This window comes from Microcaecilia unicolor, chromosome 2 (assembly GCF_901765095.1).
Source record: "Microcaecilia unicolor chromosome 2, aMicUni1.1, whole genome shotgun sequence".
Taxonomy (NCBI): Eukaryota; Metazoa; Chordata; class Amphibia; order Gymnophiona; family Siphonopidae; genus Microcaecilia; species Microcaecilia unicolor.
The window spans coordinates 610984894-611011340 of record NC_044032.1 but is presented as its reverse complement, the minus strand read 5'-3'; the positions used below and the strand labels follow the sequence as shown (position 1 = coordinate 611011340).

General features: G+C 44.3%; 1 protein-coding gene across 1 annotated transcript in view; it reads right to left on the bottom strand.

Moving 5' to 3' along the window:
* Positions 1-26447, bottom strand: part of PLRG1 (pleiotropic regulator 1) — a 71789-nt gene that overhangs the window by 33626 nt on the left and 11716 nt on the right. Inside the window, exons 4-7 of the mRNA XM_030191624.1 lie at positions 24044-24097; positions 20397-20490; positions 7047-7137; positions 4670-4771 (exon numbers count right to left, since the gene is read on the bottom strand). Coding sequence (XP_030047484.1) covers positions 4670-4771; positions 7047-7137; positions 20397-20490; positions 24044-24097 — 341 coding nt within the window. The remainder of the gene's footprint in view (positions 1-4669; positions 4772-7046; positions 7138-20396; positions 20491-24043; positions 24098-26447) is intronic.

The following is a 26447-nucleotide window of genomic DNA, read 5'->3' as shown; positions in this document are numbered from 1 at the left end:
ATCCACTTCTGCAATCCATCTAGACCATTTGATAGTATATACTTTCATTTTTTCATGACCTAGATTTGGTGCAGCATATTCGCTTCCCTACTCATGAGGCTGGCCAAATACTTGATTTAGTGTTGCCCTGGCCTTGAACTCTCTACGATCACCCCAGTTTCTACCTCTTTTACCATGTCTCGCCCCAACTTTACTGCCACCAACCCCTCTTCCATTCCTCTCCTTCCCCCCCCCCCCCCCCCGACTTTGTGCCCTGCCCCCCTGGAGCAGCAATCTCACTTTTGGGATTCTTCTCTTCGCTCAGTGGTTTCTTCCTGCATCTCTCCTTGCACTAGAACCGTAAACTCCTCGGTCACACCTTGGTATCTTAGTAGTTTCAGAGTTCTGAAGAGGCAATTACCTAAGCTGGAGCACATCTGGTGGCGCGCTCTAGGCTCTCCTACGACCGCCAGCACTATCTATCTGTCTTCTCTCCACTATTACCGCACTCAACTCTGTCTTGCCTCCCACCACCATTACTCTTATATCTGAAGCGGAGAATCACCCAAAGCAACTATTTCATCTCGTCTCTCAACTGGCCTCTGCTGGTCCTCAATCTTCTTGTCCCTGTGCCTCTCAGCATCTGACTTTGTCCAGCATTTCTCTGACAAGATTGCCAACCTCCATGCCTCTTTTTCACCCCCCCCCCCCCCCCCCCCCGTCGTCTCCCTTCCCTGGACCTGTTGTTCCCTCCCTCCCCCGTCCCTCCTCATCCTTGGGTCAGTTTTATCATCCCTTCTCTGACTGTTCTGGAAAAATCCTTTGGGGCAGTGTGTAAGACCACACATCCCTTTGATTTAGTCCCCTCTTCTTGGTTAAATATTAACTCACTGGGGCTTCCTTCCCCTTATTCTCTCTATGGTGGTCAACAAGAAAAACTGACCAAGAACTTGAAGAATTACTTCCATTTGTAAGGATGTTACTTTTGCCCAATAGCCCGGAGGACGGTACATAAATAGAATACCTAGAGGCATAGAAGGTGAATCATTTTGTAAGGAACAAATCACATATTCCAAATCTGCAGAAACAAAAGTAGTAGTTACAGAAAGATTTAAAAACAACAGCTAGACCACCGCCTCGCTTATCCAAACTTGGGGAGCAGCACCGCTCTTTTGGTGTTTGATCTTTCCACAGCCTTAGACTTCATTGATCACTTTTCTTCTTACAAGATAAAGGGTAAGAAAATACTACGCTCGCATGGTTCACATCATTTCTCACTAATCATTCCTACTCTGTTCATACACCTGTTTCTGTATCACCTCTTTGCTGTGGAGTTCCTCAACGCCCTTATTATTTAACATTAACCCACTTAAACCTTTACTACAAGATATTTAACATCCGGTTCTTTATCTATGCAGACGATATCCTCATAATCTTTCCCATGTCTAATAAGTCACCATTTAACTACTCTTCAAAATGCCTTTCTCTGGTTTCTGAATGGCTCTTATCTCACAGATGTGTTCTCAATCTATCAAAAACTACTATTTGCTGGATTACAGGATTATACTTGAAACTTTCGCCAATACCTTTCTTGTTTGATATTCCTATTCCACCAGTTGACTTGTTTCACCATCTAAATATCATCAACAGTAGTCTCATTTGATAAGCAAATTTCTCAAATGAATAGGTCAGGTTTTTATTGGCTGTGTCATCTCTGATCCATTGCCCACTGCTTGGATCTTTCATCCCTCTGTACAATGACCCATGCTTTTGTCATACCACAATAGATTATTGTAATAACACTGTCTACAACGGCCTACCCTGATCTCAACTGTGCCATTTACAAACCTTACAAAATACGGCTGCACAACTGCTCTTTAATGCTAGGCGGTCAGATCACATTACCCCTCTACTTATGCAGCTTCACTGACTCCCTATAAAATACCATAGGTATTGCTGTACTGGGACAGACCGAAGGTCCATCAAGTCCAGCATTGTTTCCAATTCCAGAGTTTAATAACACGTTGAGTGAAGAAATATTTTCTCCGATTCATTTTAAGTTTACTACTTTACTACTCAGTTCAAAATCTTTTTCTTACACATAAGATACTGCATACAGGTAAACCTTATCTCTCTTCTTTGATCATCCTCTATACTCAAACCCTTTGCTCCCTTGACTCCTATTGCTTAACCTTAACTTCTCCCAAGTTAGCTCATTATGTGTGCATCATTCAGAAGGCCACAATGTGCGTCACTAGTACAGCTGCTGCCCATGATTTCTGTATAAAAAGGGGCTCTTATCAGAGACAAGGGCTGCCATGTCTACATCCCGTCTGAGGAGCAGACCTGCTGTGTGGGACCTGCCTGATCACCTGAGGAACAAGCTGCCAGTTAGGGGTCTGCATCAGGTTGTATGTGTGCCATGTTCCTTTACATATATGCCGCGGGTCAGAGTGAGTCTTACTTCAGGGTCTAGTCAGGGATTTGTGACAGTTATTTCAATGCTAAGACTCCCTGTGTCTTTATTCTTGCCTTCTCTGAATATTATCTTTGCTGCTCCTGTAAATAAAATAATTGCCCTATTTTTATAATACTTTGTTGTGGAGTTAGTTCTTTCTATTATTTGGGCACAGTGAGCTTGGATAAGTGGAACAAATTTGCTTCTGACACTTCACTCACCAATGTTAGTCTTGTTTGGGCCTAATTTCTTTCAGAATTTATACTAAGTGTCAGGTACCCAAATAACCTAGAAAGCTCTGATTAAACTTAGAACTTTTTTTTTCTGAACGAAGATGATGGCCCACCCAGTTATCAGAAGAAGCATAGGCAAATGAAGGTCACCATAAATATCTGTGCTGCCTAATGTCCACAAATCTAAATCTCAAAAAGAGAGCTTAAAAGGATATTTGTGTAATAATAACTCATATAGCTTTATAAAATATCCATAAACATTCCTGATGTAGCATAATAATTGTTAAATGGAGGAGAAAAAGCCTCACATTATAAGGGAACACTCCGTCATTGGTAAACCAATATTAGGGAGGTCTCTTAAATCATCATGGGCCGTTGTGTCTGACTTTCAAGATAGGGTGCTCCGTGATCTCTTCAACTCCAACACCACGGACCCTGATGAAGGATTCGAAACTTAGGCCAAAGTCGGGCCGTGGAAGGTGTCTAATAGACTGTTGAGCAAAAAAGATAAGTGCATGATCCATTGATTAAGTATATAGACGGTTCACTTGTTGAAGCATTTTGAGCAGTAGCCACACCTTTAGAAGAAAGGAGGTTTTTGCCCATGATGATTTAAGAGACCTCCCTGCCTAATGTCCAATCATGTTAACCTCAGGCCCTGCCAAAAAATTAGTCCTGGTTAAGACACTGATCTAAACTATTTATCAGCTACTGAATTTTTAATATGGTTTGTTTCACTCAGTTTATGGTGTAGTTGAAAAAAAATTCTACCTGCTTCTTATTCTTTAGTATTTGAACAAATTTTAGCCATTACTGTAATTAAACTGGAACAAACTGCTTGCCAAGGAAAAACTCACTGAACTATAAAATTGATTTTTAAAATATTTCTGAAACAGACAGATAATTGAATATTCAAGAAGAAACATGACAAAGTATGCAGGTGCTAAAAAAAACACTTTCAGAAAAGTATGTTACCCTTCTACTAACTATTCTTAAATCTGTGTATACTGTAAGCACAATGCCAGCATGAGATGATTCAGTAACAGCAGATACACAGTGAAATTCACCAGATATCTGTGCTTCCCCTCCCCGTCATTCTCATCCTCTGTGGCCCAGCCCCTCTTATCTCCTCCCACCCCCAAGTTTCAACTTTCTCTGTCCTAAAGCCCACCCATCCCTCTGCCTCTCTCCAGTCCCAGGGGCCGAGGCAGTGAGGTGCTGCACAGTGCACCTTAGCATCTCTTCTCGTCTTACGACCTCTCCATCACCTTCCATGTCTTTTACCCAACCTCTCAACCCTGTTCCTATTGCTGCTCTTTGTCTGTCCAAAGCATGTCTAAATTCCACCATTACTAAGTCATTTCCTATGTTTATGTGGCCAATTCTGTCAAGCAGCATTCTCATGATTTGAACCAATGCCCCTGGCTGAGAGGTGTGGAAGGGAGACTGTGTTACAATACAATGTAAGAGCATAAAGTAACACCAATACAAAGAAGAAAGACTTTCACAGATGATTAGTCTATGTGAGGACACCGTGTCCCTTTAAAGAGAACATCACAGTAAGGACCCCTAGGAATGTCCAAGGAGAAGTTTTACATTTACATTTTTCCCCAACCCATCTATACACTAGTTCCTGCTCCTACCAGCAACTTCTTTAAAAGCTGACGAGTAAAGAGCAAAGAGAAGCCAGTATCGGTTCTTCAGATTCTGGCCTGATTTGCCACAAATCCAGGGAGTTGTTTCACATCAAACTGCTGACTAAAGCTCTGGATTGCATTACCAAATCATTGCTGACTACAGAGAGTGAGTTCACAGACAGAAGTGGGTTTCCAGAGCTGTACACTACTTTCTTTATGTTATGTCATGCTTATATAACCACCTTCCTTAAGCCAAAGTTCAACCAAAGGTGGCTTACAAAATAGTCAGATACACACACACACACAAAATTAATAATTAAAACTGCTCCCGTCTCTCTTTTTGGTCAAGAGCAAGAACTTACTCTGCACAGCTTCCACGGAGGGTGCCACTGAGGTTTAGGCATGGTTGGTGCTTTCTTCGCCATCAGAATTGAATTCTTGGTGCCCCCTGCTTCCATGACAGCCTATAAATTAAATTAATGGTGTATTGTGTGCAGTACTTTAAAGGTTTAGCAATACTGTAATTTATTTCAATCTGTAAAAGCAGTACAATTTAGCAGAACATCTTAATCATTCCTAATGTAAAATGAATGCAAAGTTTAAACACCGTACATAACATTTTTCCTGTTAAATTAAAAAGTACAATCTTTCAGATTAACTATGAAACAGAATCAAAAGCGTCAGCTTTGAGGTGCTGCATCATACTGCTTCACTGGGCACATTCAAACCCAGTGTAAAAGCCCACTTTCCTGAACTTGCTATTATATCTTAAACCAGTGCTTTTTTCCTAGGCCTCAGAAACTTGGCAATTCTTGTGATGCTTACAGCCAGATTCCTGCTTCCCCGCTGTGATTCAGTTTTTTGTAAGTTTGAGGCTTGCAGTGCCAGAAGTTTGGGTTGGTCGTGGAGAGTCAAGTCACAGTCGGGAAGCAGGAATCCTGCCGTTTCTTCTACAGCTGAAGCTAGATTAGGGGAAACACTGGGTGAAGACTGGAGAAGGAGAACACGAGAGACAGTGAGTAGACTGGGTGAAAACGAGAGCGAGTGAAAGAGCGAGAGACAGGGTGATGGCTCAGGAGGGGACAACACTGTTGTATTTTGCCACATCTCCAAATGTTATAACATGGCCCTGATAGAAAAAGGTTGGACAAGCCTGAAACCCTGTCATACTTTGATCATATATGTATTATAGGCAACATGGTTAAAATCTAGAAAGCTATTTTCTCAAGCTTCTTATTTGTCATCTTTGTGCCTTGCCTACATTTTAAGCTCTACAGAGCATGGGCTACTTCTTATGTGCTTATGTACAGCAGTGTGTAATTCTAGTGGTGCTATCATAGAATTCATTGAAAAAGGATCAAAATGACAACTCTCCTGACTGAGAGGACAATCATCAAAACCACAAATGGCTTATCATCCAATGGCATGAAAGAGAGAAGTGTTAGGCCCAGGAAGGCAGCTGTTGCTGGGACATCCATACATCACTAACTGCTCTGAAACAGCATAAAATGGGATGTCTGCAGTGGCCCTGCCACAAATCCTTCAAGGACAGCTACTACATAGTCCATCTGAATCTAAGGCTTCTTGTCCTACAGCCAGCTGTTCTGAACTGTGAGTGAAGGTGAATGTTTAACTGTTGGCGTAAATAAGATATTCTGAGGGTATAACAGTGTGGCTCAGCTACGACAAAGTGAACTACACTACAGTGCTAGGATCCAAGTTTGCAAGCATTTTGATTAAAGGTCACTATTCTAATAGATAGACAATCACAGCCAGAGAAAAATGAAGGTAGATAAAGACCATATGGCCTATCCAGTCTGCCCATCCATGCCATCTACTATCTCTTCCTCTCCCCTAGAGATCCTATGTACCCATCCCAAGCTCTCACAAATTCAGTTACTACTACTTAACATTTCTAAAGCGCTACTAGGGTTACGCAGCGCTGTACAATTTGACATAGAGGGACAGTCCCTGCTCAAGGAGCTTACAATCTAAGAGACAAGTGAACAGTCAGTCAGAAAGGGGCAGTCAAATTGGGGCAGTCTGGATTTACTGAACGGTAAGAGTTAGGTGTCGAACGCAGAATGGGTGTGAGATTTCCTCCAGAGGCATTCAGCAGATCGGGCACAGGACCGAAGATAACGGATGCAAGGGGTTACAGTATTCATCTCCACCACATCCACTGGGAGGTTGTTCTATGAATTCACTACCCTTTCTGTGAAGGAGTATTCCCTCAGGTTGCTCTTGAGTCTGTTCCCTTTCACCTTCAACCCATGCGCCCTCATTCCAGAGCGTCCTTTCACAGCCCATGAAAGATTTATGGATTGTGAATCCAGCCCATGACCTGCAGCATCATTTTTGCAACCCCTCAACAGAAATCATAGGGGTGTAACGTTCATTCCCAAGTTTACCTCTCTTCCACTAGCTTTCCCAAACACTGCTACAGTTACTATTCAGTAGGCCATAATGCCAGCTACCCATGAAGAATACTGTTAAAGCTACAGTGACTGGGTATGAAAAGCAACAGAGTTACTCTTTAAAAGAGTAAAATAGGCTTCTTTGGCAACTGGAGACACAAGGACCCAGATTTTTCACTCAGATATACAGCATCATTTGAAGAGGTTCAATGACAAAATGTTCTCAGGATACACAATAATAAACTGAGGTTCTGTGAAAGGGCTGTGCAAATGTATGAATAAATAGCAATGAACTCAGCGTTTTCATTAGTGAGAAGCTTACCAGTGAGAGAACAGAAGGCTGCGAGTGCTCAGGAATGCCAGGACGTCTATATATCTCCCCCACGCCAGCAGCAGTGCGCTGAGCATCTAATCTGCTTACACAGGAAAGAAGCAAAGAACAGTTTTACAACTCACTTGGCCACATCTTCTGATATAGAAGTCTACTGTCCTTGTACGTGGATCTTTTATATGAATTGGCTCTTGAATACCCCATCCCCACCACGATGTTATAAGACAACACACATGGACCAGCTAAGGGTTCTGATCACAAAACTACTTACAAATCCACATCCCTTATTTAAATACGAACTTAATTTGGAGATAATGGAGTTTAGGTTTACAGCATAATTATTCTATCCTTGATAGAGATTATTACCTACAACTGTACAAGAGAATCATGGGGAAGAATGCCACCTCCTTCTACGCATGCATTGCTCTAAAGGAAGATCTCTGCACTAGAAATGTTCAGGCTAGCTGAGTTCCATGAAGCAACACAGAAGACACAGCAGCAGAGTTGTCAGAAAGAGGTGCCAGACAGCAACTTCAAAAAGATGAAGCAGAGGCCTGAGCAAGAGATTTATTGTAGGGGGTGGAAACAGGACAACGAGACAAATAGGTCTTCAGAAAGAGCTTTTTTTTTGGTGGGGGGGGGGGGGGTTAAAGTGAGATTTTAAGTTTTAAGCTTTAAATTAGAATACCCCCCCCCACACACCCAAAAAATTTTTTTAATGTACTGTGCAAAATGGAATAAAAGTCAAAGATAATAAGGGCTTCTGTCTTTCAATTATAATCTGATTCAGAAATACACTAGTCCAAACTTATAAATACGACGGTAATTCTCATTTTTAAAAATTAAAATGCAGTAAGAAAATAAATAAGTACATAACCCCACAAAGCAGTGCTTCCCAATCTTTTTGTGACTGTGACCCCACGATTGTGGCCAAATAAGATTGTATGACTCCTTGGAGGTACAGAATAATAATGCACCTATTGAAAGCCCACCTAGGTTATGACCCCAAACCCTACCCACAGTTCGGGAAGCTCTGCTATAAAAGCAATAGCTTTTAGTTAAAATTCTTTAACTAGCGAAATGGAGCCTTCTACGAATTATACATCTCAGATAAATTGAATCAGCTAAAAGATATGAAGGTCTAAGGAGCTCACATCAAATGCAACCCACAAATCACCTGTACAAAACTCAGGCCAGGAAAAATCAAACCAAAGGGCTCATTACTAGCTGCAGAATTGCTCACTTCCAAGGCCCACAAACCAGTCAGGTTGTAAGGCTATATTATGCATAAAGAACAGCTGCCAGATACACTTGTACACATTACATTTGAGATTCATATTCAAGTTCCCCTGAAAACTTGCCCATGGCTCGAGTTGCAAAATGGAACATAATATGAAGCTCTATTATTACTGTACGAAACAATCACAATGGCTTCCTTCTCTGTATAATCACTGTGGAGCTTCAAACAACTCGCATTAAAATATTATGTTTGCTCCCACAGTCCCTCAGTTCTTAAATTCTCAAATCCAACCCTTCATTTCAATAATTTTTATCTCTTAGTGTCCTCAGTTGTGCACATTACCAAGATTACTGAATGGCAATGGTTCCTGCACACCTTTCTTCATCGGTACACTTTATCCACCCTTTTTTTTAAACTTATTTAGCACTATTCTTCACTTTTCTATTTTTTAATTATCAATACTCATCTTTGAAAAATACATCAAGCTCAGGGGTTGATGTTACTGCCCGACATGCATGTCTCGCCCTTTGCAAGGGGAAGATCCTTTAACTGTAGAGCAGAGCTGGCGCTAAACGGCAAAGGGGGGCAGTCCTCGAAGCAGCCCTGTTAAGGGCGAAACATGCATGTCGGGCAGTAACATCAACCCCTGAGCTTGATGTATTTTTCAAAGATGAGTATTGATAATTAAAAAATAGAAAAGTGAAGAATAGTGCTAAATAAGTTTTAAAAAAAGGGTGGATAAAGTGTACCGATGAAGAAAGGTGTGCAGGAACCATTGCCATTCAGTAATCTTGGTAATGTGCACAACTGAGGACACTAAGAGATAAAAATTATTGAAATGAAGGGTTGGATTTGAGAATTTAAGAACTGAAGGAGCAAACATGATATTTTAATGCTCTATTATTAGTAACATACATACTAATAACTTCCTTAAGCTGCTAAAATACTGCAAGGATACAGTTCCAGTACTTCTGTCCTATCAAGCTAACTGGAACTGTTAAAAGACTAAATAATAGAACTTTACACTCCATCCTGATTAACACCAGTACAAGAGAGTTCAGTGTTGCACAAAATCCTTTTCATATACATAGCAATGTTTAATATTTGGTTGAAGATTGTATAAGTAGATAAGGTATTTACTATGGCAAAATAAAAAACTGAATATTTCTATTTTCTAATCTTTATAAGGCAGAGTAAACACTCTTTTGAATTATCCCATGTACTTTTAAACAAGAAATAAAATATGAGCAGTTTACCTATTATATTGATAAATATATTTTTAAATTATTGATGTTGCTGCAATTGTAATTGTATCTTTTGTGTATTTGATTACTTTGTAACTACTTTGGGATGACGGTAAGTACATAAGTATTGCCATACTGGGACAGACTGAAGGTCCATCAAGCCCAGCATCCTGTTTCCAACAGTGGCCAATCCAGGTCACAAGTATCTAGCAAGATCCCAAAACAGTACAATACATTTTATGCTGCTTATCCTAGAAATAAGAAGTGGATTTTCCCCAAGTCCATTTTAATAATGGTCTATGAACTTTTCCTTTAGGAAGCCATCCAAACCTTTTTTAAACCCCGATAAGCTAACTGCTTTTACCACATTCTATGGCAATGAATTCCAGAATTTAAATTACATGTTGAGTGAAGAAACATTTTCTCTGATTCGTTTTAAATTTACTAATTTGTAGCTTCATTGCATGCCCCCTAGTCCTAGTATTTTTGGAAAGCGTAAACAAGCGATTCACGTCTACCCATTCCACTCCACTCATTTTATAGACCTCTATTATATCTCCTCTCAGCCATCTTTTCTCCAAGCTGAAGAGCCCTAGCCGCTTTTGCCTTTCCTCATAGGGAAGTCGTCCCATTCCCTTTATCATTTTCGTCACCCTTCTCTGCACCTTTTCTAATTCCACTATATCTTTTTTGAGATGTGGTGACCAGAACTGAATACAATATTTGAGGTGCGGTCGCAACATGGAACGATACAAAGACACTATAATGTCCTCATTTCTGTTTTCTATTCCTTTCCTAATAATAATCTATTTGCTTTCTTAGCTGCTGCCGCACACCAAGCAGAGGGTTTCAACGTATCATCAACGATGACACCTAGATCCCTTTCCTGGTCTGTGACTCCTAACATGGAACCTTGCATTACGTAGCTATAATTTAGGTTCCTCTTTCCCACACGCATCACTTTGCACTTACTCACATTAAACATCATCATCTGCGATTTAGGTGCCCAGTCTCCCAGTCTCATAAGGTCCTCTTGTTATTTTTCACAATCCTCTCGCGATTTAACAACTTTGAATAACTTTGTGTTGTCAGCCAATTTGATTACCTCACTAATTACTCCCATCTCTAGATCATTTATAAATATGTTAAAAAGCAACAGTCCCAGCACAGACCCCTGGGGACTCCATTATCTACCCTTCTCCATTGAGAATACTGATCATTTAACCCTACTCTCTGTTTTCTATCTTTTAACCAGTTTTTAATCCACAATAGAACACTACCTCCTATCCCATGGCTCTCCAATTTCCTCAGGAGTCTTTCATGAGGTACTTTGTCAAATGCCTTTTGAAAATCCAGATACACAATATCAACCAGCTCACCTTTATCCACGTTTGTTCACCCCTTCAAAGAAATGTAGTAGATTGGTGAGGCAAGATTTCCCTTCACTAAATCCATGTTGGCTTTGTCTCATTAATCCATGCTTTTGAATATGCTCAGTAATTTTGTTCTTTATAATAGTCTCTACAATTTTGCCCAGCATCACCAGGCTCACTGGTCTATAATTTCCCGGATCTCTTCTGGAACCTTTTTTTTTTTTTTTAATTGGCATTACATTGGCTACCCTATTTCAAAGATAAATTATATATTACTAACAATAGTTCTGTAAGTTCATTTTTCAATTCAATCTGGTCCAGATTTGCTATTCTTCAATTTGTGCCATTACATCCTCCAGGTTTATAGTTTCTCTGACTCGTCAGCTTTGAATACCATTTCTGGCACCGGTATCTCTCCCAAATCTTCCTCGGTGAAGACCGAAGCAAAGAATTAATTTAATCTCTGCTATGGCTTTGTCTTCCCCGAGTGCCCCTTTTACCCCTCAGTCATCTAGCGGTCCAATCGATTCTTTTGACAGCTTCTTGCTTTTAATATACCTTTAAAAATTTTTACTATGTGTTTTTGCCTCCAACACAATCTTTTTTTCAAAGTCCCTCTGTACCTTCCTTATCAGCGCTTTGCATTTGACTTGACATTCCTTATGCTGTTTCTTATTATTTTCAGTTGGCTCCTTCTTCCATTTTCTGAATGATTTTCTTTTAGCTCTAATAGCTTCCTTCACCTCACTTTTTAACCATGCTGGCTGTCGTTTGGTCTTCCTTCCTCCTTTTTTAATAAATGGAATATATTTGGCTTGGGCTTCCAGGATGGTATTTTTGAACAGCATCCATGCCTGATGTAAATTTTGGACCTTTGCAGCTACTCCTTTAAGTTTTTTTTTTTTCACTGTTCTCCTTTTTGAAAGTTAAATGCTAATGTATTAGATTTCCAGAAGGCACAAAAAAATAGCTCTCTAGACGAGTGAATGAGGAGAGGGCAAGAAAAACAAATTCTCCTTGTGCAGAAAAAGAATACCTGAGCAGACTTAAGCTCACGGTCCACAAAGCACTGATTTTGCTTTGGTAAATACCGGACCGGACGATGCGGATCAACGTCACCCACTTGTGAGACTACAGAAGCCTGCTTGTCTTTGGAGAATGCTAAGTATATATTTTATGATCCAGCTCAACTTCTTTTCTTTTTGGAGGGTAAGAGGGCAAGTGTTGCTAGGTCGTCTACTTCTTAGTTATAGAGTCACTGGACTAAATAGTGATTTGAGCTGAGTCTACTCTTATATAGCTGTTAATTTTCCTTTTTTTTTAGACCAACCTCCTTTGGAATATTGTTCTTGCTTCCCTCTAATTTGTGAGCTGTTATAGCAAGTATGATTCTTTTTTTTTTATCTTTGAGTGGTATTTTTTTCTTGAATTTTTTTCCTATAATTTGCTTGCTTTTCCTTATACAATTGTGATTGTATTACATTTGAAAGTAATAAAAAAAATGACTTGATTACAAAAAATTGACATGGTGAAGCCACCGTTTGCCCTGGGATTGGTAGCACGAAATGTTGCTATCATCTGGGTTTCTGCCAGGTACTGGTGACCTGGATTGACCACTGTTGGAAACAGGATATTGGGCTAGATGGACCATTAGCCATACTGGTCAGATCTTATGTTCTTATGAGTCCCAGCTAAAGGCCCAAAAGGGTCTAGGGCCCCACGGCAAAAACAAGGAAACATAAAAGTGTCGGAAAACCTAACTGGGATGCTAAAACTGAGAAGGGACTGGCCCCATGACTTAACATGACAGAAAGAAATGGTCTCAAGGTAAAGGCAATCACAAAACGTAATGAAGGGAGATCTGCAGAGCAGCGAAGTCACCTCACTCTGAAAACAAAAGACTAATTAATCTTGCATGGTGATGGTAGGTAAGAGTGTGCATTCATGTGTGGCAGGACGCTTCTAAAAGCTTCTAGAATTAGAACACTGAGGAGCATCTCCACGTTGGGGATCCATAAATGACATTACCTATCAATGTGGATATGCATCCTGCTTATCTTCAGAGAAGGCCGGGTACTTGTGACCTGGATTGACCACTGTTGGAAACAGAATACTGAACTTGATGGACTTTTGGTCTGTCCCAGTATGGCAATGCTTATGTACTTATGTAGGTGGAAGTGTAGCAATCAGTCTTTTGTGTTGCGTACAGCAGAGAAGTCGAATCATTCTCAGCAAGGGCCACAAATAGGGTCTAAGAATAAGGGTAATTCATCAGTCAATGCCATGACTGCACAACAGTCCCTAAAAACCAACAGGGGTCTCTTTGCATTTAGTAAGGACTTTTGCCATTTTCTAACAGGATGGATAAAGCACTGCCCCCAGTCACACTTCATCCATCAATTGATGTCTAAATCACAAGTAAATGGTGTTCCAGGATCATTCATATCTAGGTCTCAAACCTTCTTGTAATGACTTACAGCCAACTGTCTTCAGAAATATGAAAGATCAAAGGAATATAAACCCATGAAGAACTGAAGGTGGCTATGTTCTGTTCACTGGTGATTGTGTAATCTCTAATCAGGTTACCTAACTGTAAATCCAAATAAAAATCTAGTTCATAGAGGGAGGGCTTTGAAAATTCCACAGCACTGTGATTTAAGACTAAAGTTTTGTATTTACACAATAGTTGACTTTATTTGCAGGCAGTTTCACTTTTTGTTGCTGTGATTCTAGTAAAAAAAGCAAAAAAAAACAAAACAAATGCAAAGCCAAAGTGTTAATAGTGGGACTGAGAGCCAGATGCACAAATCCTAACGAGCCCACAACTTGCGTTTTAAACTGGTTCCAGGCAGTTTAAGGTAAAATTATGTATAATCATACCTGATAATTTTCTTTCCATTAATCATAGCTGATCAATCCATAGACTGGTGGGTTGTGTCCATCTACCAGCAGGTGGAGATAGAGAGCAAACTTTTGCCTCCCTATATGTGGTCATGTGCTGCCGGAAACTCCTCAGTATGTCGATATCAAAGCTCCATCCGCAGGACTCAGCACTTAGAGAATTACACCCACGAAGGGACACTCTGCCCAGCTCACCACCGCCGAAACGGGGGAGGGGAATTAACCCAGCTCATCCCCACACAAGTGGGGGAGGGGAATCCGTCCAGCTCATCCCCGCGGAGCGGGGGAGGGACACCACACCCGCCGATGCGGGGGGATCTGGCTTATCCTGCAACCGCAACCGCGGGAGGAGCTGACTGACCCTAACACCGCCGAAGCGGGAGGGGTACAAAGCTGCCCTACAGCCGCACGAAGCGGGAGGGAGTGCCGGCAGAATTTATGTCTCAATCCAGCCCCGTAAAACGGAGGGGAGAGGAATGCAGCAGCTCACTGTAACACAAACTCGTCTCAACTCTTGAAGAATCCAAGTGAAAGAAGAACTTGAACACGAAGTCCTCCTGAAGTAACTGAAGGCTAAACTTGAACCTAAAATTCAACCAGAATATAAACAGTACAGATATCTGGGAGGGGCTATGGATTGATCAGCTATGATTAATGGAAAGAAAATTATCAGGTATGATTATACATAATTTTACCTTCCATATCATCAAGCTGATCAATCCATAGACTGGTGGGATGTACCGAAGCAGTACTCACCCAGGGCGGGACATAGAAATCCCTGACCTCAACACTGAAGCTCCAAACCGGGCCTCCGCCCGAGCAGCCACAGTCAAACGGTAATGCTTGGAGAATGTATGAGCCGAAGCCCACGTTGCCGCCTTGCATATCTCTTCCAAGGAGACGGAACCGGCCTCTGCCATCGAGGCCGCCTGAGCTCTCGTGGAGTGAGCCTTCAGCTGGATAGGCGGCACCTTCCCCGCGGCCACATAAGCCGCTGCAATGGCTTCCTTGACCCATCTTGCCACTGTAGGCTTAGCAGCCTGCAGACCCTTACGAGGACCTGCAAACAGGACAAACAGATGATCCGATTTCCGGAAATCATTGGTCACTTCCAAGTATCTGATGATGACTCGTCTCACATCCAGATATTCAAGAGCGGAGTACTCCTCTGGGTAGTCCTCCCTACGAAAGGAAGGGAGACAGAGCTGCTGATTCACATAGAAGCGAGAACCAATCTTGGGCAGGAAGGCAGGCACTGTGCGAATAGTCACTCCTGCCTCAGTGAACTGCAGAAAAGGCTCTCGACATGAGAGCGCCTGGAGCTCGGAAACTCTTCTGGCTGAAGTGATAGCCACCAAAAAGACTGCTTTCAACGTCAGGTCTTTCAGAGATGCCCTCGACAAGGGTTCCAAAGGCGGCTTCTGCAATGCTCTTAGCACCAGGTTGAGATTCCACGCAGGCACCACTGAGTGCAGAGGAGGGCGCAGGTGATTAACTCCCTTGAGAAAGCGCACCACATCTGGCTGCGAAGCCAGGGAAGCACCCTTCAGGCGGCCCCTGAAGCAAGCCAGAGCCGCTACCTGGACTTTAAGGGAACTGAGCGACAGGCCTTTCTCCAGACCTTCTTGCAGGAACGCCAACACTGAAGAAATTGGAGCAGTGAAGGGAGAAAGTGAGCCTGCTTCACACCATGCTGCAAAGATACGCCAAACCCTGGCGTAAGCAGTAGAAGTAGAGCGCTTCCTCGCTCTCAGCATAGTGGCGATGACCTTGTCTGAGAAGCCCTTCTTCCTCAGACGCTGCCGCTCAATAGCCAGGCCGTAAGACCAAAGGGAGAGGGATCCTCCATCACCACGGGACCCTGATGTAACAGGCCCTGCTCCACTGACAGCCGCAGAGGATCGTCGACTGAGAGCCTGAACAAGTCCGCATACCAGGGACGTCTGGGCCAATCCGGACCCACCAGGATTACCCTGCCGGGATGCTTTGCCACCCGGTCTAGCACCCTGCCCAACATGGGCCAGGGCGGGAACACATAGAGGAGCTCTTGTGTCGGCCACTGTTGGAGAAGAGCATCTACTCCCAGGGATCGAGGGTCCCGTCCTCTGCTGAAAAAGCGCGGCACTTGGCCATTGGCCGATGACGCCATCAGATCTAGGCTCGGCTGGCCCCAGCGCTTCGTGATGTCCAAGAACGCCTGAGCAGATAGTTGCCACTCTCCGGGCTCCAAGGTATGGCGACTGAGAAAGTCCGCCTTGACATTCATGACTCCGGCAATGTGGGCCGCTGAAAGCTGCTCCAGGTTCGCTTCCGCCCACTGGCAAAGACTCATAGCCTCCTGGCTAGAGGGGCGCTCTTGGTACCTCCCTGGCGGTTGATATAGGCCACAGCCGTGGCATTGTCCGACAGGACCCGTACAGGCTTCAACACCAGTACCGGGATGAACTCCAATAACACCAACCGAATGGCTCTGAGTTCCAGGAGGTTGATAGACCACTTGCCTCTGCAGGAGACTAGAGCCCCTGCGCTGTCCTTCCCAAGCAGTGGGCTCCCCAGCTCATCAAAGAGGCGTCTGTCGTGACGACAATCCACTCCGGGGTCACCAGAGGCAATCCTGCAGACAACTTGTCTGTCTGCGTTCACCAGCTCAGCGCCTTGCGCACTGCTGGGTCCACGGGAAGGCGCACAGCATAATCCTCCGACATCGGAGTCCAGCGCAGCAGCAGAGATAGCTGTAGTGGTCTCATATGAGCCCTGGCCCAGGGCACTACTTCCATCGTGGCCGTCATAGAGCCCAACAGCTGCACGTAGTCCCAAGCCCGAATAGGAGAGGCTACTAGGAACTAGTCCACCTGAGCCTGAAGCTTGACAATCCGATTGTCTGGCAGGAACACTCTGCCCACTTGGGTGTCGAATCGAACTCCGAGATACACCAGGGACTGAGTCGGGCGCAGCTGGCTCTTCTTCCAGTTGATGATCCATCCCAGGGAGCTCAAAAGAGCAACTACCCGGTCCATAGCTTTGCCGCACTCTGCATAAGAGGGGGCTCGGATCAACCAGTCGTCCAGATAAGGATGGACTTGTACTCCTTCCCTTAGCAGGAAGGCCGCTATGACCCCCATTACTTTGGAAAAGGTCCGCGGAGCAGTAGCCAACCCGAAAGGGAGGGCTCTGAACTGGAAGTGTCGTCTCAGGACTGTAAAACGCAGAAAGCGTTGGAGAGGAGGCCAGATGGGAATATGCAGGTACGCTTCCTTGATGACCAAGGAAGCCAAGAACTCTCCTGCCTTCACTGCCGCTATAACAGAGCGGAGAGTCTCCATGCGAAAGTGCCTCACTTTCCAGGCCCGATTGACCCCTTTGAGGTCGAGGATAGGCCGGACAGAACCTCCTTTCTTTGGAACCACAAAGTAAATGGAGTAACGTCCCTTGCCAATCTGATTTTTTGGCACCGGAACGACCGCACCCAGGCGGATCAGGTTGTCCAAGGTCTGCTGCACTACCACAGCTTGACCGGAGACTTGCAGGGAGAGAGTACAAACCCGTCTCTTAAGGGTTGGCAGAACTCTAGCTTGTAGCCGTCTCTGATGACTTCCAGCACCCACGCGTCTGAAGTTATAGTGGTCCACTCGCCCAGAAACGAGGACAGCCGTCCTCCAATCTGCACTGGGGCGTGGACCAAGGCCCCGTCATTGGGTACGAGACCCTGGGGGAGGACCGGAGGGAGCACCTCCGGGACGGCGGTCTCTGCGAAAGGAATGCTGCTTGGGGGAGAAATTCCTCTTGAAGGAAGAGGGGGCAGAGGAACCCGACTTGCCCGGGCGGTACCGATGGGCTTCCTGCAACCGTCCTCTGGAGGTATCGGGACGAGTACTAACCCGAGCCCTGACCTCTGGTAATTTCTTGCCCTTAGACGTGCCGAGATCGGTCACGATTTTGTCCAGCTCGACCCCAAAGAGCAGCTTGCCTTTAAAAGGCAATCTAGCCAGGCGGGATTTAGAGGCGTGGTCAGCAGACCAATGTTTCAGCCAAAGCCACCGCCGCGCAGAGACTGTCTGAGCCATGCCTATAGCTGAGGCTCTCCAGACATCATACAGCAAGTCTGCCAAATAGGCTAAGCCCGATTCCAGGGCCGGCCAATCAGCCCTCAAGGAATGATCCGAGGGGGAAGCCCGCTGCACCATAGTCCGGCACGCCCTGGCCACATAGGAGCCGCAAACTGAGGCCTGCAAACTTAAAGCAGCTGCCTCAAAGGACGACCTTAAGGCCGCCTCCAATCTTCTGTCTTGGGCGTCCTTTAGGGCCGTGCCACCTTCCACCGGCAACGCCGTTTTCTTAGTCACCGCAGTGATTAAAGAATCCACGGTAGGCCACAGATAGGCCTCACGTTCACTCACAGCCAAAGGATAGAGGCGGGACATAGCCCTAGCCACTTTAAGGCTCGTTTCCGGGACATCCCATTGAGCCGCAATTAAGGTGTGCATGGCATCATGCACGTGGAAGGTTCTAGGCGGGCGCTTCGTCCCCAGCATAATGGCAGAGCCAACAGGGGCTGAGGGAGAGACGTCCTCCGGAGAGGAAATCTTCAAAGTGTCCATGGCCTGTAACAACAGGTTGGGCAAATCCTCTGGGCTAAAAAGCCGCGCTGCAGAAGGGCCATCCGCTCCATCCGAGCGGGGATCTATCTCCTCCAAGGAATCCGCAAAGGATCGTTGGGAGACCTCAGACACGCTGCCCTCATCTACATCGGAGGAGACAAAAGTCCTCCAAGGCCTGGAAATCAACCCGAGGGCGTTTACCTCTGGGAACCTCAACCTCTTTATCAGAAGAGGGAGCAGGGGCAGCGTTTTGCATGAGGAAAGCCTGATGCAGCAGCAAAACAAACTCGGGGGAGAAACCCCCCAGACTGTGCACTTCCGCAGCCTGGGCAACAGCCCTAGACGCACTCTCAACCGGCGCTCGCAATAGCGGGGGAGAGACATGCTGCGCATCCAAAATGGCGTCCGGCGCGAAACTCCGAGAAGGAGCCGCGCGGGAAGAACGGCGCTTAACTTTAGCCGCTTTTGTGCCGTCGCCCAAATTAAGGGCGTTCATGGCATTAATGTCTCCAACCTCAAGGGCGGCCCCGAAGAAGCCGTCCGAGCCGCGTGGCCGGCCAAGATGGCGGAGGCGAGGAGCGGGGGATGGGCGTTTATGGCGGGAAAAAACCGCCACGCCGGAGGAACGACCGGGACATTCATCGGTCACTAAACTATCACCCATCAAGGGCGAATCAGGTTGTAAAACCCCCGCATCCCCTCTAGAAGCGCTCCAGCGATCCGGGGAGCGACCCTTTGCGCCCTCGCCCTCCGACGCCATTGCCACGAGGAGAAGAATCGGGGAACCCCCTGCCCGCTATAAAAAGGTAAAATTACCTGCTTGCCGCTCCGAGCTGCAATGAACGTTTAAAGAAACGTCGAATTAAACGCCTTTAAAGACGTTTAAAATTTTTTTTTTTTTTTTTAAACGGAGCCAGCGGGAGGGGGGAGAAAAGGAGGGACCTGGCACCACCAGGTTTGCACTTGCTCAAAAGAGCCCTCAACCCCAGGCCTCAACAAAACCTAAGGATTAGGCTTGGAGGCCTAGCCAGAGCTGCTGCTGTGTGTGACCACCACCTGCTGAGATAGAGAACATACAGAGGAGTTTCCGGCAGCACATGACCACATATAGGGAGGCAAAAGTTTGCTCTCTATCTCCACCTGCTGGTAGATGGACACAACCCACCAGTCTATGGATTGATCAGCTTGATGATATGGAAAACACAAGTAGTTTACCAGGACATGCACCAAGGGCATTTTTCCTGTCACGGTAGCAGGCAACGAAAACGGAATGCAAATTATCCAAAGGCTATTATAATGAGCTGCAGTACCGTTGCAGATCATTATAATGAGATGCACTACCGTTTTTCCGATTCCCTTACTGTGGAAACCCTAACGTGAGGTCTGCACCTCTCGTTAGGGCTCCTGTGAGGGAATCGGAAAGGAAAAGAGCCCCCAAAAAATTAAAAAAGGAAGAAAAAAAAAGCAGCGAGCGCACATGAGGGGCGTCCTTTGTGAGGGACGTCTTTTCGCCGTTTTTTTTTTTTTAGTTTTATCTCCCCTGCGCTGCTCACCTTCTGTAGCAGCGAGGAGAAGGGATTAGGGAATCGGGGACCTGCGATTCGAGTCGATCCGGAGTTCGGGATGTCCCTTTCCATTATGCTCCTCTTCCAGGTATCTTCAGCCAATCAGAGTGTATGTAGCTGACACCAGCAAGCTAGATGCACTTTGATTGGCTGGACACCCAAGAAGAGGAGCATAACCGAATGGGACGTCCCGATTCTCCGACTGGCTACCGAGGTAATGGTGAATGCAACGGAGCTACAACGAGTAGCTCATTTGCATTCCCTTTCCTTAGTGAATTCCCGTTCCCTACCGATTCGCTATGGAATCGGTAGGGAACGGGAATTACCGACAACTTTACTGCATCTTCCTCTCAGACTTTAAGAAACCCAGGGCATTTCTCTCATTTATATGAAATGTGAAAGCTGGTAAAACTTCTATACCTGGACTGAGATGAAGGAAGTGCCAAAGCCAAGGACTGTGCAGCTGACTCACTTGGCATTCTCTGGATCTGAGTGTCTGCCGTCAGAGCTACACCTGGTGAAATCAAGAACAGAAATACAAAGAGAAATCAAAGCAGCAGCACTAGTAACAAAGGTTTCAGAATATACAACTATAAAGTAATTTTCCTTACTCTAGATGTCACTTTCAACTCTGGAATTGCCTACCTAAAGGCTTTCAGAAAGACAAACTCCTGCTCAAGAAAGGGATTCAAATCTGGCTTTTGTGACTTGCTTTTCACTGAAGACATAATATGGTTTCATATGTATAAAGTTATTTTTGCTGCATAATACATTATGATATAGCCACATCTATATACATATGTGTTGTTTGTGCACACATGTGCCCATGTTTATTTTTAGAATGTACAGTATCAAGATCATATCATGATAATGATGCTTAAAAACAAAATCAGTATCTCATTATTTTTACATCGCTAAGAGCATCTCTGCCTTGCAATGGCAAAAAGAAGCAGGGGGGCAGGTCTGATGAAAATGGCAATTAACAAAATAGTTTTTCTGGTTTTCAATTCCTGCGTAAACAGAGTTAAAAGGTTTCAACAATTACAAATGAGTTCCCTCCCTGCCCCATTACGAACCTTAATAGTTCAGGGATGTGGATGTACTGCATCCTATCACACTGACACAGAAAAATCATGACTAAAGGCATAGGCCACTGAAGCACCAACTCAGGAGATGCAGAAAACAATTAAAATGCACTCCAGTCTGTATTCAGCCTGCAGCAATCAGTGTTTTTCTAAACCCTGACCATCATGAGCAGAATTAGCCTCAGGTATTTAGTTCTGAGCCACATCTGGGAACCGGCATCGAATATCCAGTGTTAATTTACATTATTCTGACCACTGGAGTTTATGCAGATCCCAGTCAATATTCAACTGGGATGCTTATTATGTGTGTCTTGGCTGAATAATCGGCCAGGACCCGAAGAAAAAAAAAATTATTGTCCAGATCCTGAGCCAACCTGCCGTCCCCCTCCCCAACCCACGGACATATCTTGATGAATCCCTGGTGGTCCAGAGGTAAATGGGCAGAAGCACAGCTCACATAAGAGGCTGCTTTAAAATGGCTGCCACAACCTCTAAAGGCAGCTTCACAGTACTTCAATTACTGCAAGGCTGCCGCTAGAGGTCACAGCAACCATTCTGAAGCAGCCTCGAACATGGGCAGAAGTGAGCATTGCTCCTGCCCATTTACCACTGGACCATCACGGATTCATATCAACGTAACCTAGCTGTATCTTCCGGGGCACAGCCAGAGCCACTACCCTAAACGTAACCAGGAACTGGCTAACATTCAGACTGGTGGTCTGTCCTGACTTTATGTGGGTTCCTAGCCAGTTAGCAGGCTGCTCTGCCCATGGTCGTTAAAAGGAAATATTCAGCGGCACTGTCTGGTTAAGTGTAGGTGACTATTGCCACTTAGCCCCATACAAGCCATTTAAACGGCCAAGAGCCTCTCCTGGCCATTCAAATCGCTTTGGATATTGGCCAGACCCACTTTGTTTTCCAAAAGTATGAAAAATATATAGGAAACAAACGAGCAAAATGGAGAGGTCTAGGAATAAATGCAAAGAAGGAAACAGGAAAACTGAGCTAAAAAGCACATTATCTTTAACAGAACTGCCAAGCTAGGTCACATCTATGGTCCACCAATCTCTAAAAAAGTGTGCACTTTGAAGATCGATCAACATATGTCCAGTTCACTGACATCTGGGCACCGGCATTGAATATCCAGTGTTAATTTACATTATTCTGACCACTGGAGTTTATGCAGATCTCAGTCAATAATCAACTGGGATGCTCATTATGTGTGTCTTGGCTGAATAAGCGGCCAGGACCCGGAGAAAATAAATATATTGTCCAGATCCTGAGCCAATCTGCCGTCCCCCTCCCCACGGACATATCTTGATGAATCCCTGGTGGTCCAGAGGTAAATGGGCAGAAGCACAGCTCACATAAGAGGCTGCTTTAAAATGGCTGCCACAACCTCTAGAGGCAGCTTCACAGTACTTCAATTACTGCAAGGCTGCCGCTAGAGGTCACAGCAACCATTCTGAAGCAGCCTCGAACATGGGCAGGAGTAAGTGAGCATTGCTCCTGCCCATTTACCACTGGACCATCACGGATTCATATCAACGTAACCTAGCTGTATCTTCCAGGGCACAGCCAGAGCCACTACCCTAAACGTAACCAGGAACTGGCTAACATTCAGACTGGTGGTCTGTCCTGACTTTATGTGGGTTCCTAGCCAGTTAGCAGGCTGCTCTGCCCATGGTCGTTAAAAGGAAATATTCAGCGGCACTGTCTGGTTAAGTGTAGGTGACTATTGCCACTTAGCCCCATACAAGCCATTTAAACGGCCAAGAGCCTCTCCTGGCCATTCAAATCGCTTTGGATATTGGCCAGACCCACTTTGTTTTCCAAAAGTATGAAAAATATATAGGAAACAAACGAGCAAAATGGAGAGGTCTAGGAATAAATGCAAAGAAGGAAACAGGAAAACTGAGCTAAAAAGCACATTATCTTTAACAGAACTGCCAAGCTAGGTCACATCTATGGTCCACCAATCTCTAAAAAAGTGTGCACTTTGAAGATCGATCAACATATGTCCAGTTCACTGACATCTGGGCACCGGCATTGAATATCCAGTGTTAATTTACATTATTCTGACCACTGGAGTTTATGCAGATCTCAGTCAATAATCAACTGGGATGCTCATTATGTGTGTCTTGGCTGAATAAGCGGCCAGGACCCGGAGAAAATAAATATATTGTCCAGATCCTGAGCCAATCTGCCGTCCCCCTCCCCACGGACATATCTTGATGAATCCCTGGTGGTCCAGAGGTAAATGGGCAGAAGCACAGCTCACAAAAGAGGCTGCTTTAAAGTGCACATTTTTTTTTTTGAGAGATTGATTGGTGGGGGGGGGGGGGGGGGGAAGGTTCCAGTGACGTTGTCCCTACATCATTCCATACTACTAAACCTCAGGATAAGCAGTGACTTTCCCCAGGTATACTTTAATAATGGTTTATGGACTTTCCTCCAGGAATTTGTCCAAACCTTTTTTTTCACACTTGGCTACATTAACTGCTTTTACCACTCGCTCTAGCATGGAGTCCCCTAGTCCTAGTTAAGATTTAGAGTGGTAGTTTTGCTTTAAAGCCACTTTTAGGCACAGCAGTTCTGTGGGGAGTGACTTCTGCTCCCTGTGTTCTTCTAGGATCAGAAGGGGCTAATAATTTTACAAAGGAAATGTGAGAGGAGACTAGCAACAACTGACTCATAGTTGAATCACATTTCTTTTCATGATGGCTACATATGCACACTACATCTGAACTGTTATGAACTGGCACAGGTGAAAAACACAGTAACAAATCTCTATTATTTTATATAGATCAACTACAGAGGAAGCTGGAGGGTAAAATCTGAACACACTGGAATTTATAAATGTGGTCCCAATGATCCAGAGAAATACACACTTGCTTTCTAATATACCGGTGATAAAAAATGCTAGGTGAATCTGCAATAAAAATAATATTCAAATATAAAATCAGAAACAAATCTACTCACCTGGGCCAGATGGGTATGGATGTGTGCCAGTTACCACATAGTCAGACTCGGGTCCTTAAAAAAAAAAAAAAAAGGGAGTTACCAGCGAAAAAACCCCAAATAAACTGAAAACTCTGAGATGTTCTCAAGATACAATCATGTGAAAAAGTACCCCCTCTCCCCTCCAGTTTCCACAGTTATTGAATCTATGTCACACTGGTTTCTGATCTGAGTAAATACAAAAAAAAAAAAAAAAAAAAAAGAACAGTTTTTAAATTACTTCTTCATTTATTTAAGGAACAAATTTATCCAACACCCATATCACCCATGTGAAAAAGTAATTACCCACTTAGTTCTCCTATCACTCAACTGACCAAATTTAATTGATAATTAGATCCAGCTGATTGAATATAGCCTTGCCAGCTCCACTGAATTTAAATCTTGATATATACTGAACTTTACTGTGAGAGTGAAGCAGTCTCCACAAAGTTTCTACAGGAACACTTTGTCATGATCAGAGGGAATTCCAGAAGAAAAGAAGAAAAAAGTTGTTCAAATATATCATTTTGGAAAGGGTAACAATGCCATTTCTAAAGCACTGAGAAGCCAACAAACCACAATAAAGTTCTCTCTAAATTGAGACGACGTGGAACAGTGGTGAATCTTCCCAGGAGTGGCCAACATGCCAAAATTACTCTAAGGGAGCAGTGACAACTTATCTGGGAAGTCACAAAACATCACATAACATCCAAAGAACTGCAGGCCTCTCCAGCCTCAGCTAAGTTTAGTGTTAATGACTTCACAATAAAAAACAACTGAGCAAAAATGGAATTTATGGAAGAGTAGCAAGATGGAAACCACTGTTATGAACAACATCAATGTTCATCTCACATTTGAGAAAACACACCTGGATAATCCACAAGGCTTTTGGGCTAATGTTCTATGGACAAACAAGTCAAAAGTAACATAGTAGATGACGGCAGAAAAAGACCTGCACGGTCCATCCAGTCTGCCCAACAAGATAAACTCATATGTGCTACTTTTTGTGCATACCCTACTTTGATTTGTACCTGTCCTCTTCAGGGCACAGACCGTATAAGTCTGCCCAGCACTATCCCTTCCTCCCAACCACCAGCCCCGCCTCCCACCACCGGATCTGGCACAGACCGTATAAGTCTGCCCAGCACTATCCCCGCCTCCCAACCACCAGCCCCACCTCCCACCACCGGCTCTGCCACCCGATCTAGACTAAGCGCCTGAGGATCCATTCTTTCTGCACAGGATTTCTTTATGTTTATCCCACACATATTTGAATTCCGTTACCGTTTTCATTTCCACCACCTCCCGCGGGAGGGCATTCCAAGCATCCACCACTCTCTCCGTGAAAAAATACTTCCTGACATTTTTCTTGAGTCTGCCCCCCTTCAATCTTATTTCATGTCCTCTCGTTCTACCGCCTTCGCATCTCTGGAAAAGGTTCATTTGAGGATTAATACCTTTCAAATATTTGAACATCTGTATATCACCCCTGTTTCTCCTTTCCTCCAGAGCATACATGTTTAGTTCAGCAAGTCTCTCCTCATACGTCTTGTAATGCAAATCCCATACCATTCTCGTAGCTTTTCTTTGCACCGCTTCAATTCTTTTTACAGTGGAACTCTGGACAACAGAGGTCCCATCATATCTAAAGTAAAGCAAATACAGCATGCAACAGTAAACAGTAGCGTAGGCAGGTTGAGGGAGCGGGTGGAGAGGACAGTGGACTGCCCCTGGCACGTATTTTAAACATTACAGATCGAATAAAAAAGAGGAGCCAGCAGAAGGAGCGGATGCTCCCCTTGCAACCCACCTGAAGTAAACTCGCCTCTTTACCTACTGCACAACTCAGTATTTCACCTCTGAAACAACTAATTTATCTACCAACTCTCCAACATCTGCCATAAAGCCTCTCCAAACTCCCCCTTCTCCTCCAGCTGCACTATTCAGAACTTCGAGGTCTTTTACCTTAAGGTAGCAAGCTTCTGAAAACCTACAACTGAGTAAAATAGATACATTTATTCGATAAAGTAAACTTCAGAAAAAGAACAGAGACAAAGTTATATACTGCCTGGATTTTGGAGGATGTGTATGTTCTAAGAGGGACAGAAACAACCAGCAAACATGGTGGCATAATGTAAGCCACACTGAACCTGCAAATAGGTGGGAAAATGTGGGATACAAATGCTACAAATAAATAAATAAGGATGCTCTGCTGCCTTAGTACCTGGAAAACTTGTCATTATTGAAGAAACCATGAATTCCACACTATACCAGAAAATTCTAAAGAAAAATGCCCAGTCATCTGTTCATGAGCTGAAAATTTAAGCATAATTGGGTTATGCAGCAAGGTAATGATCCAAAAAACAAAAGCAAGTCTACAACTGAA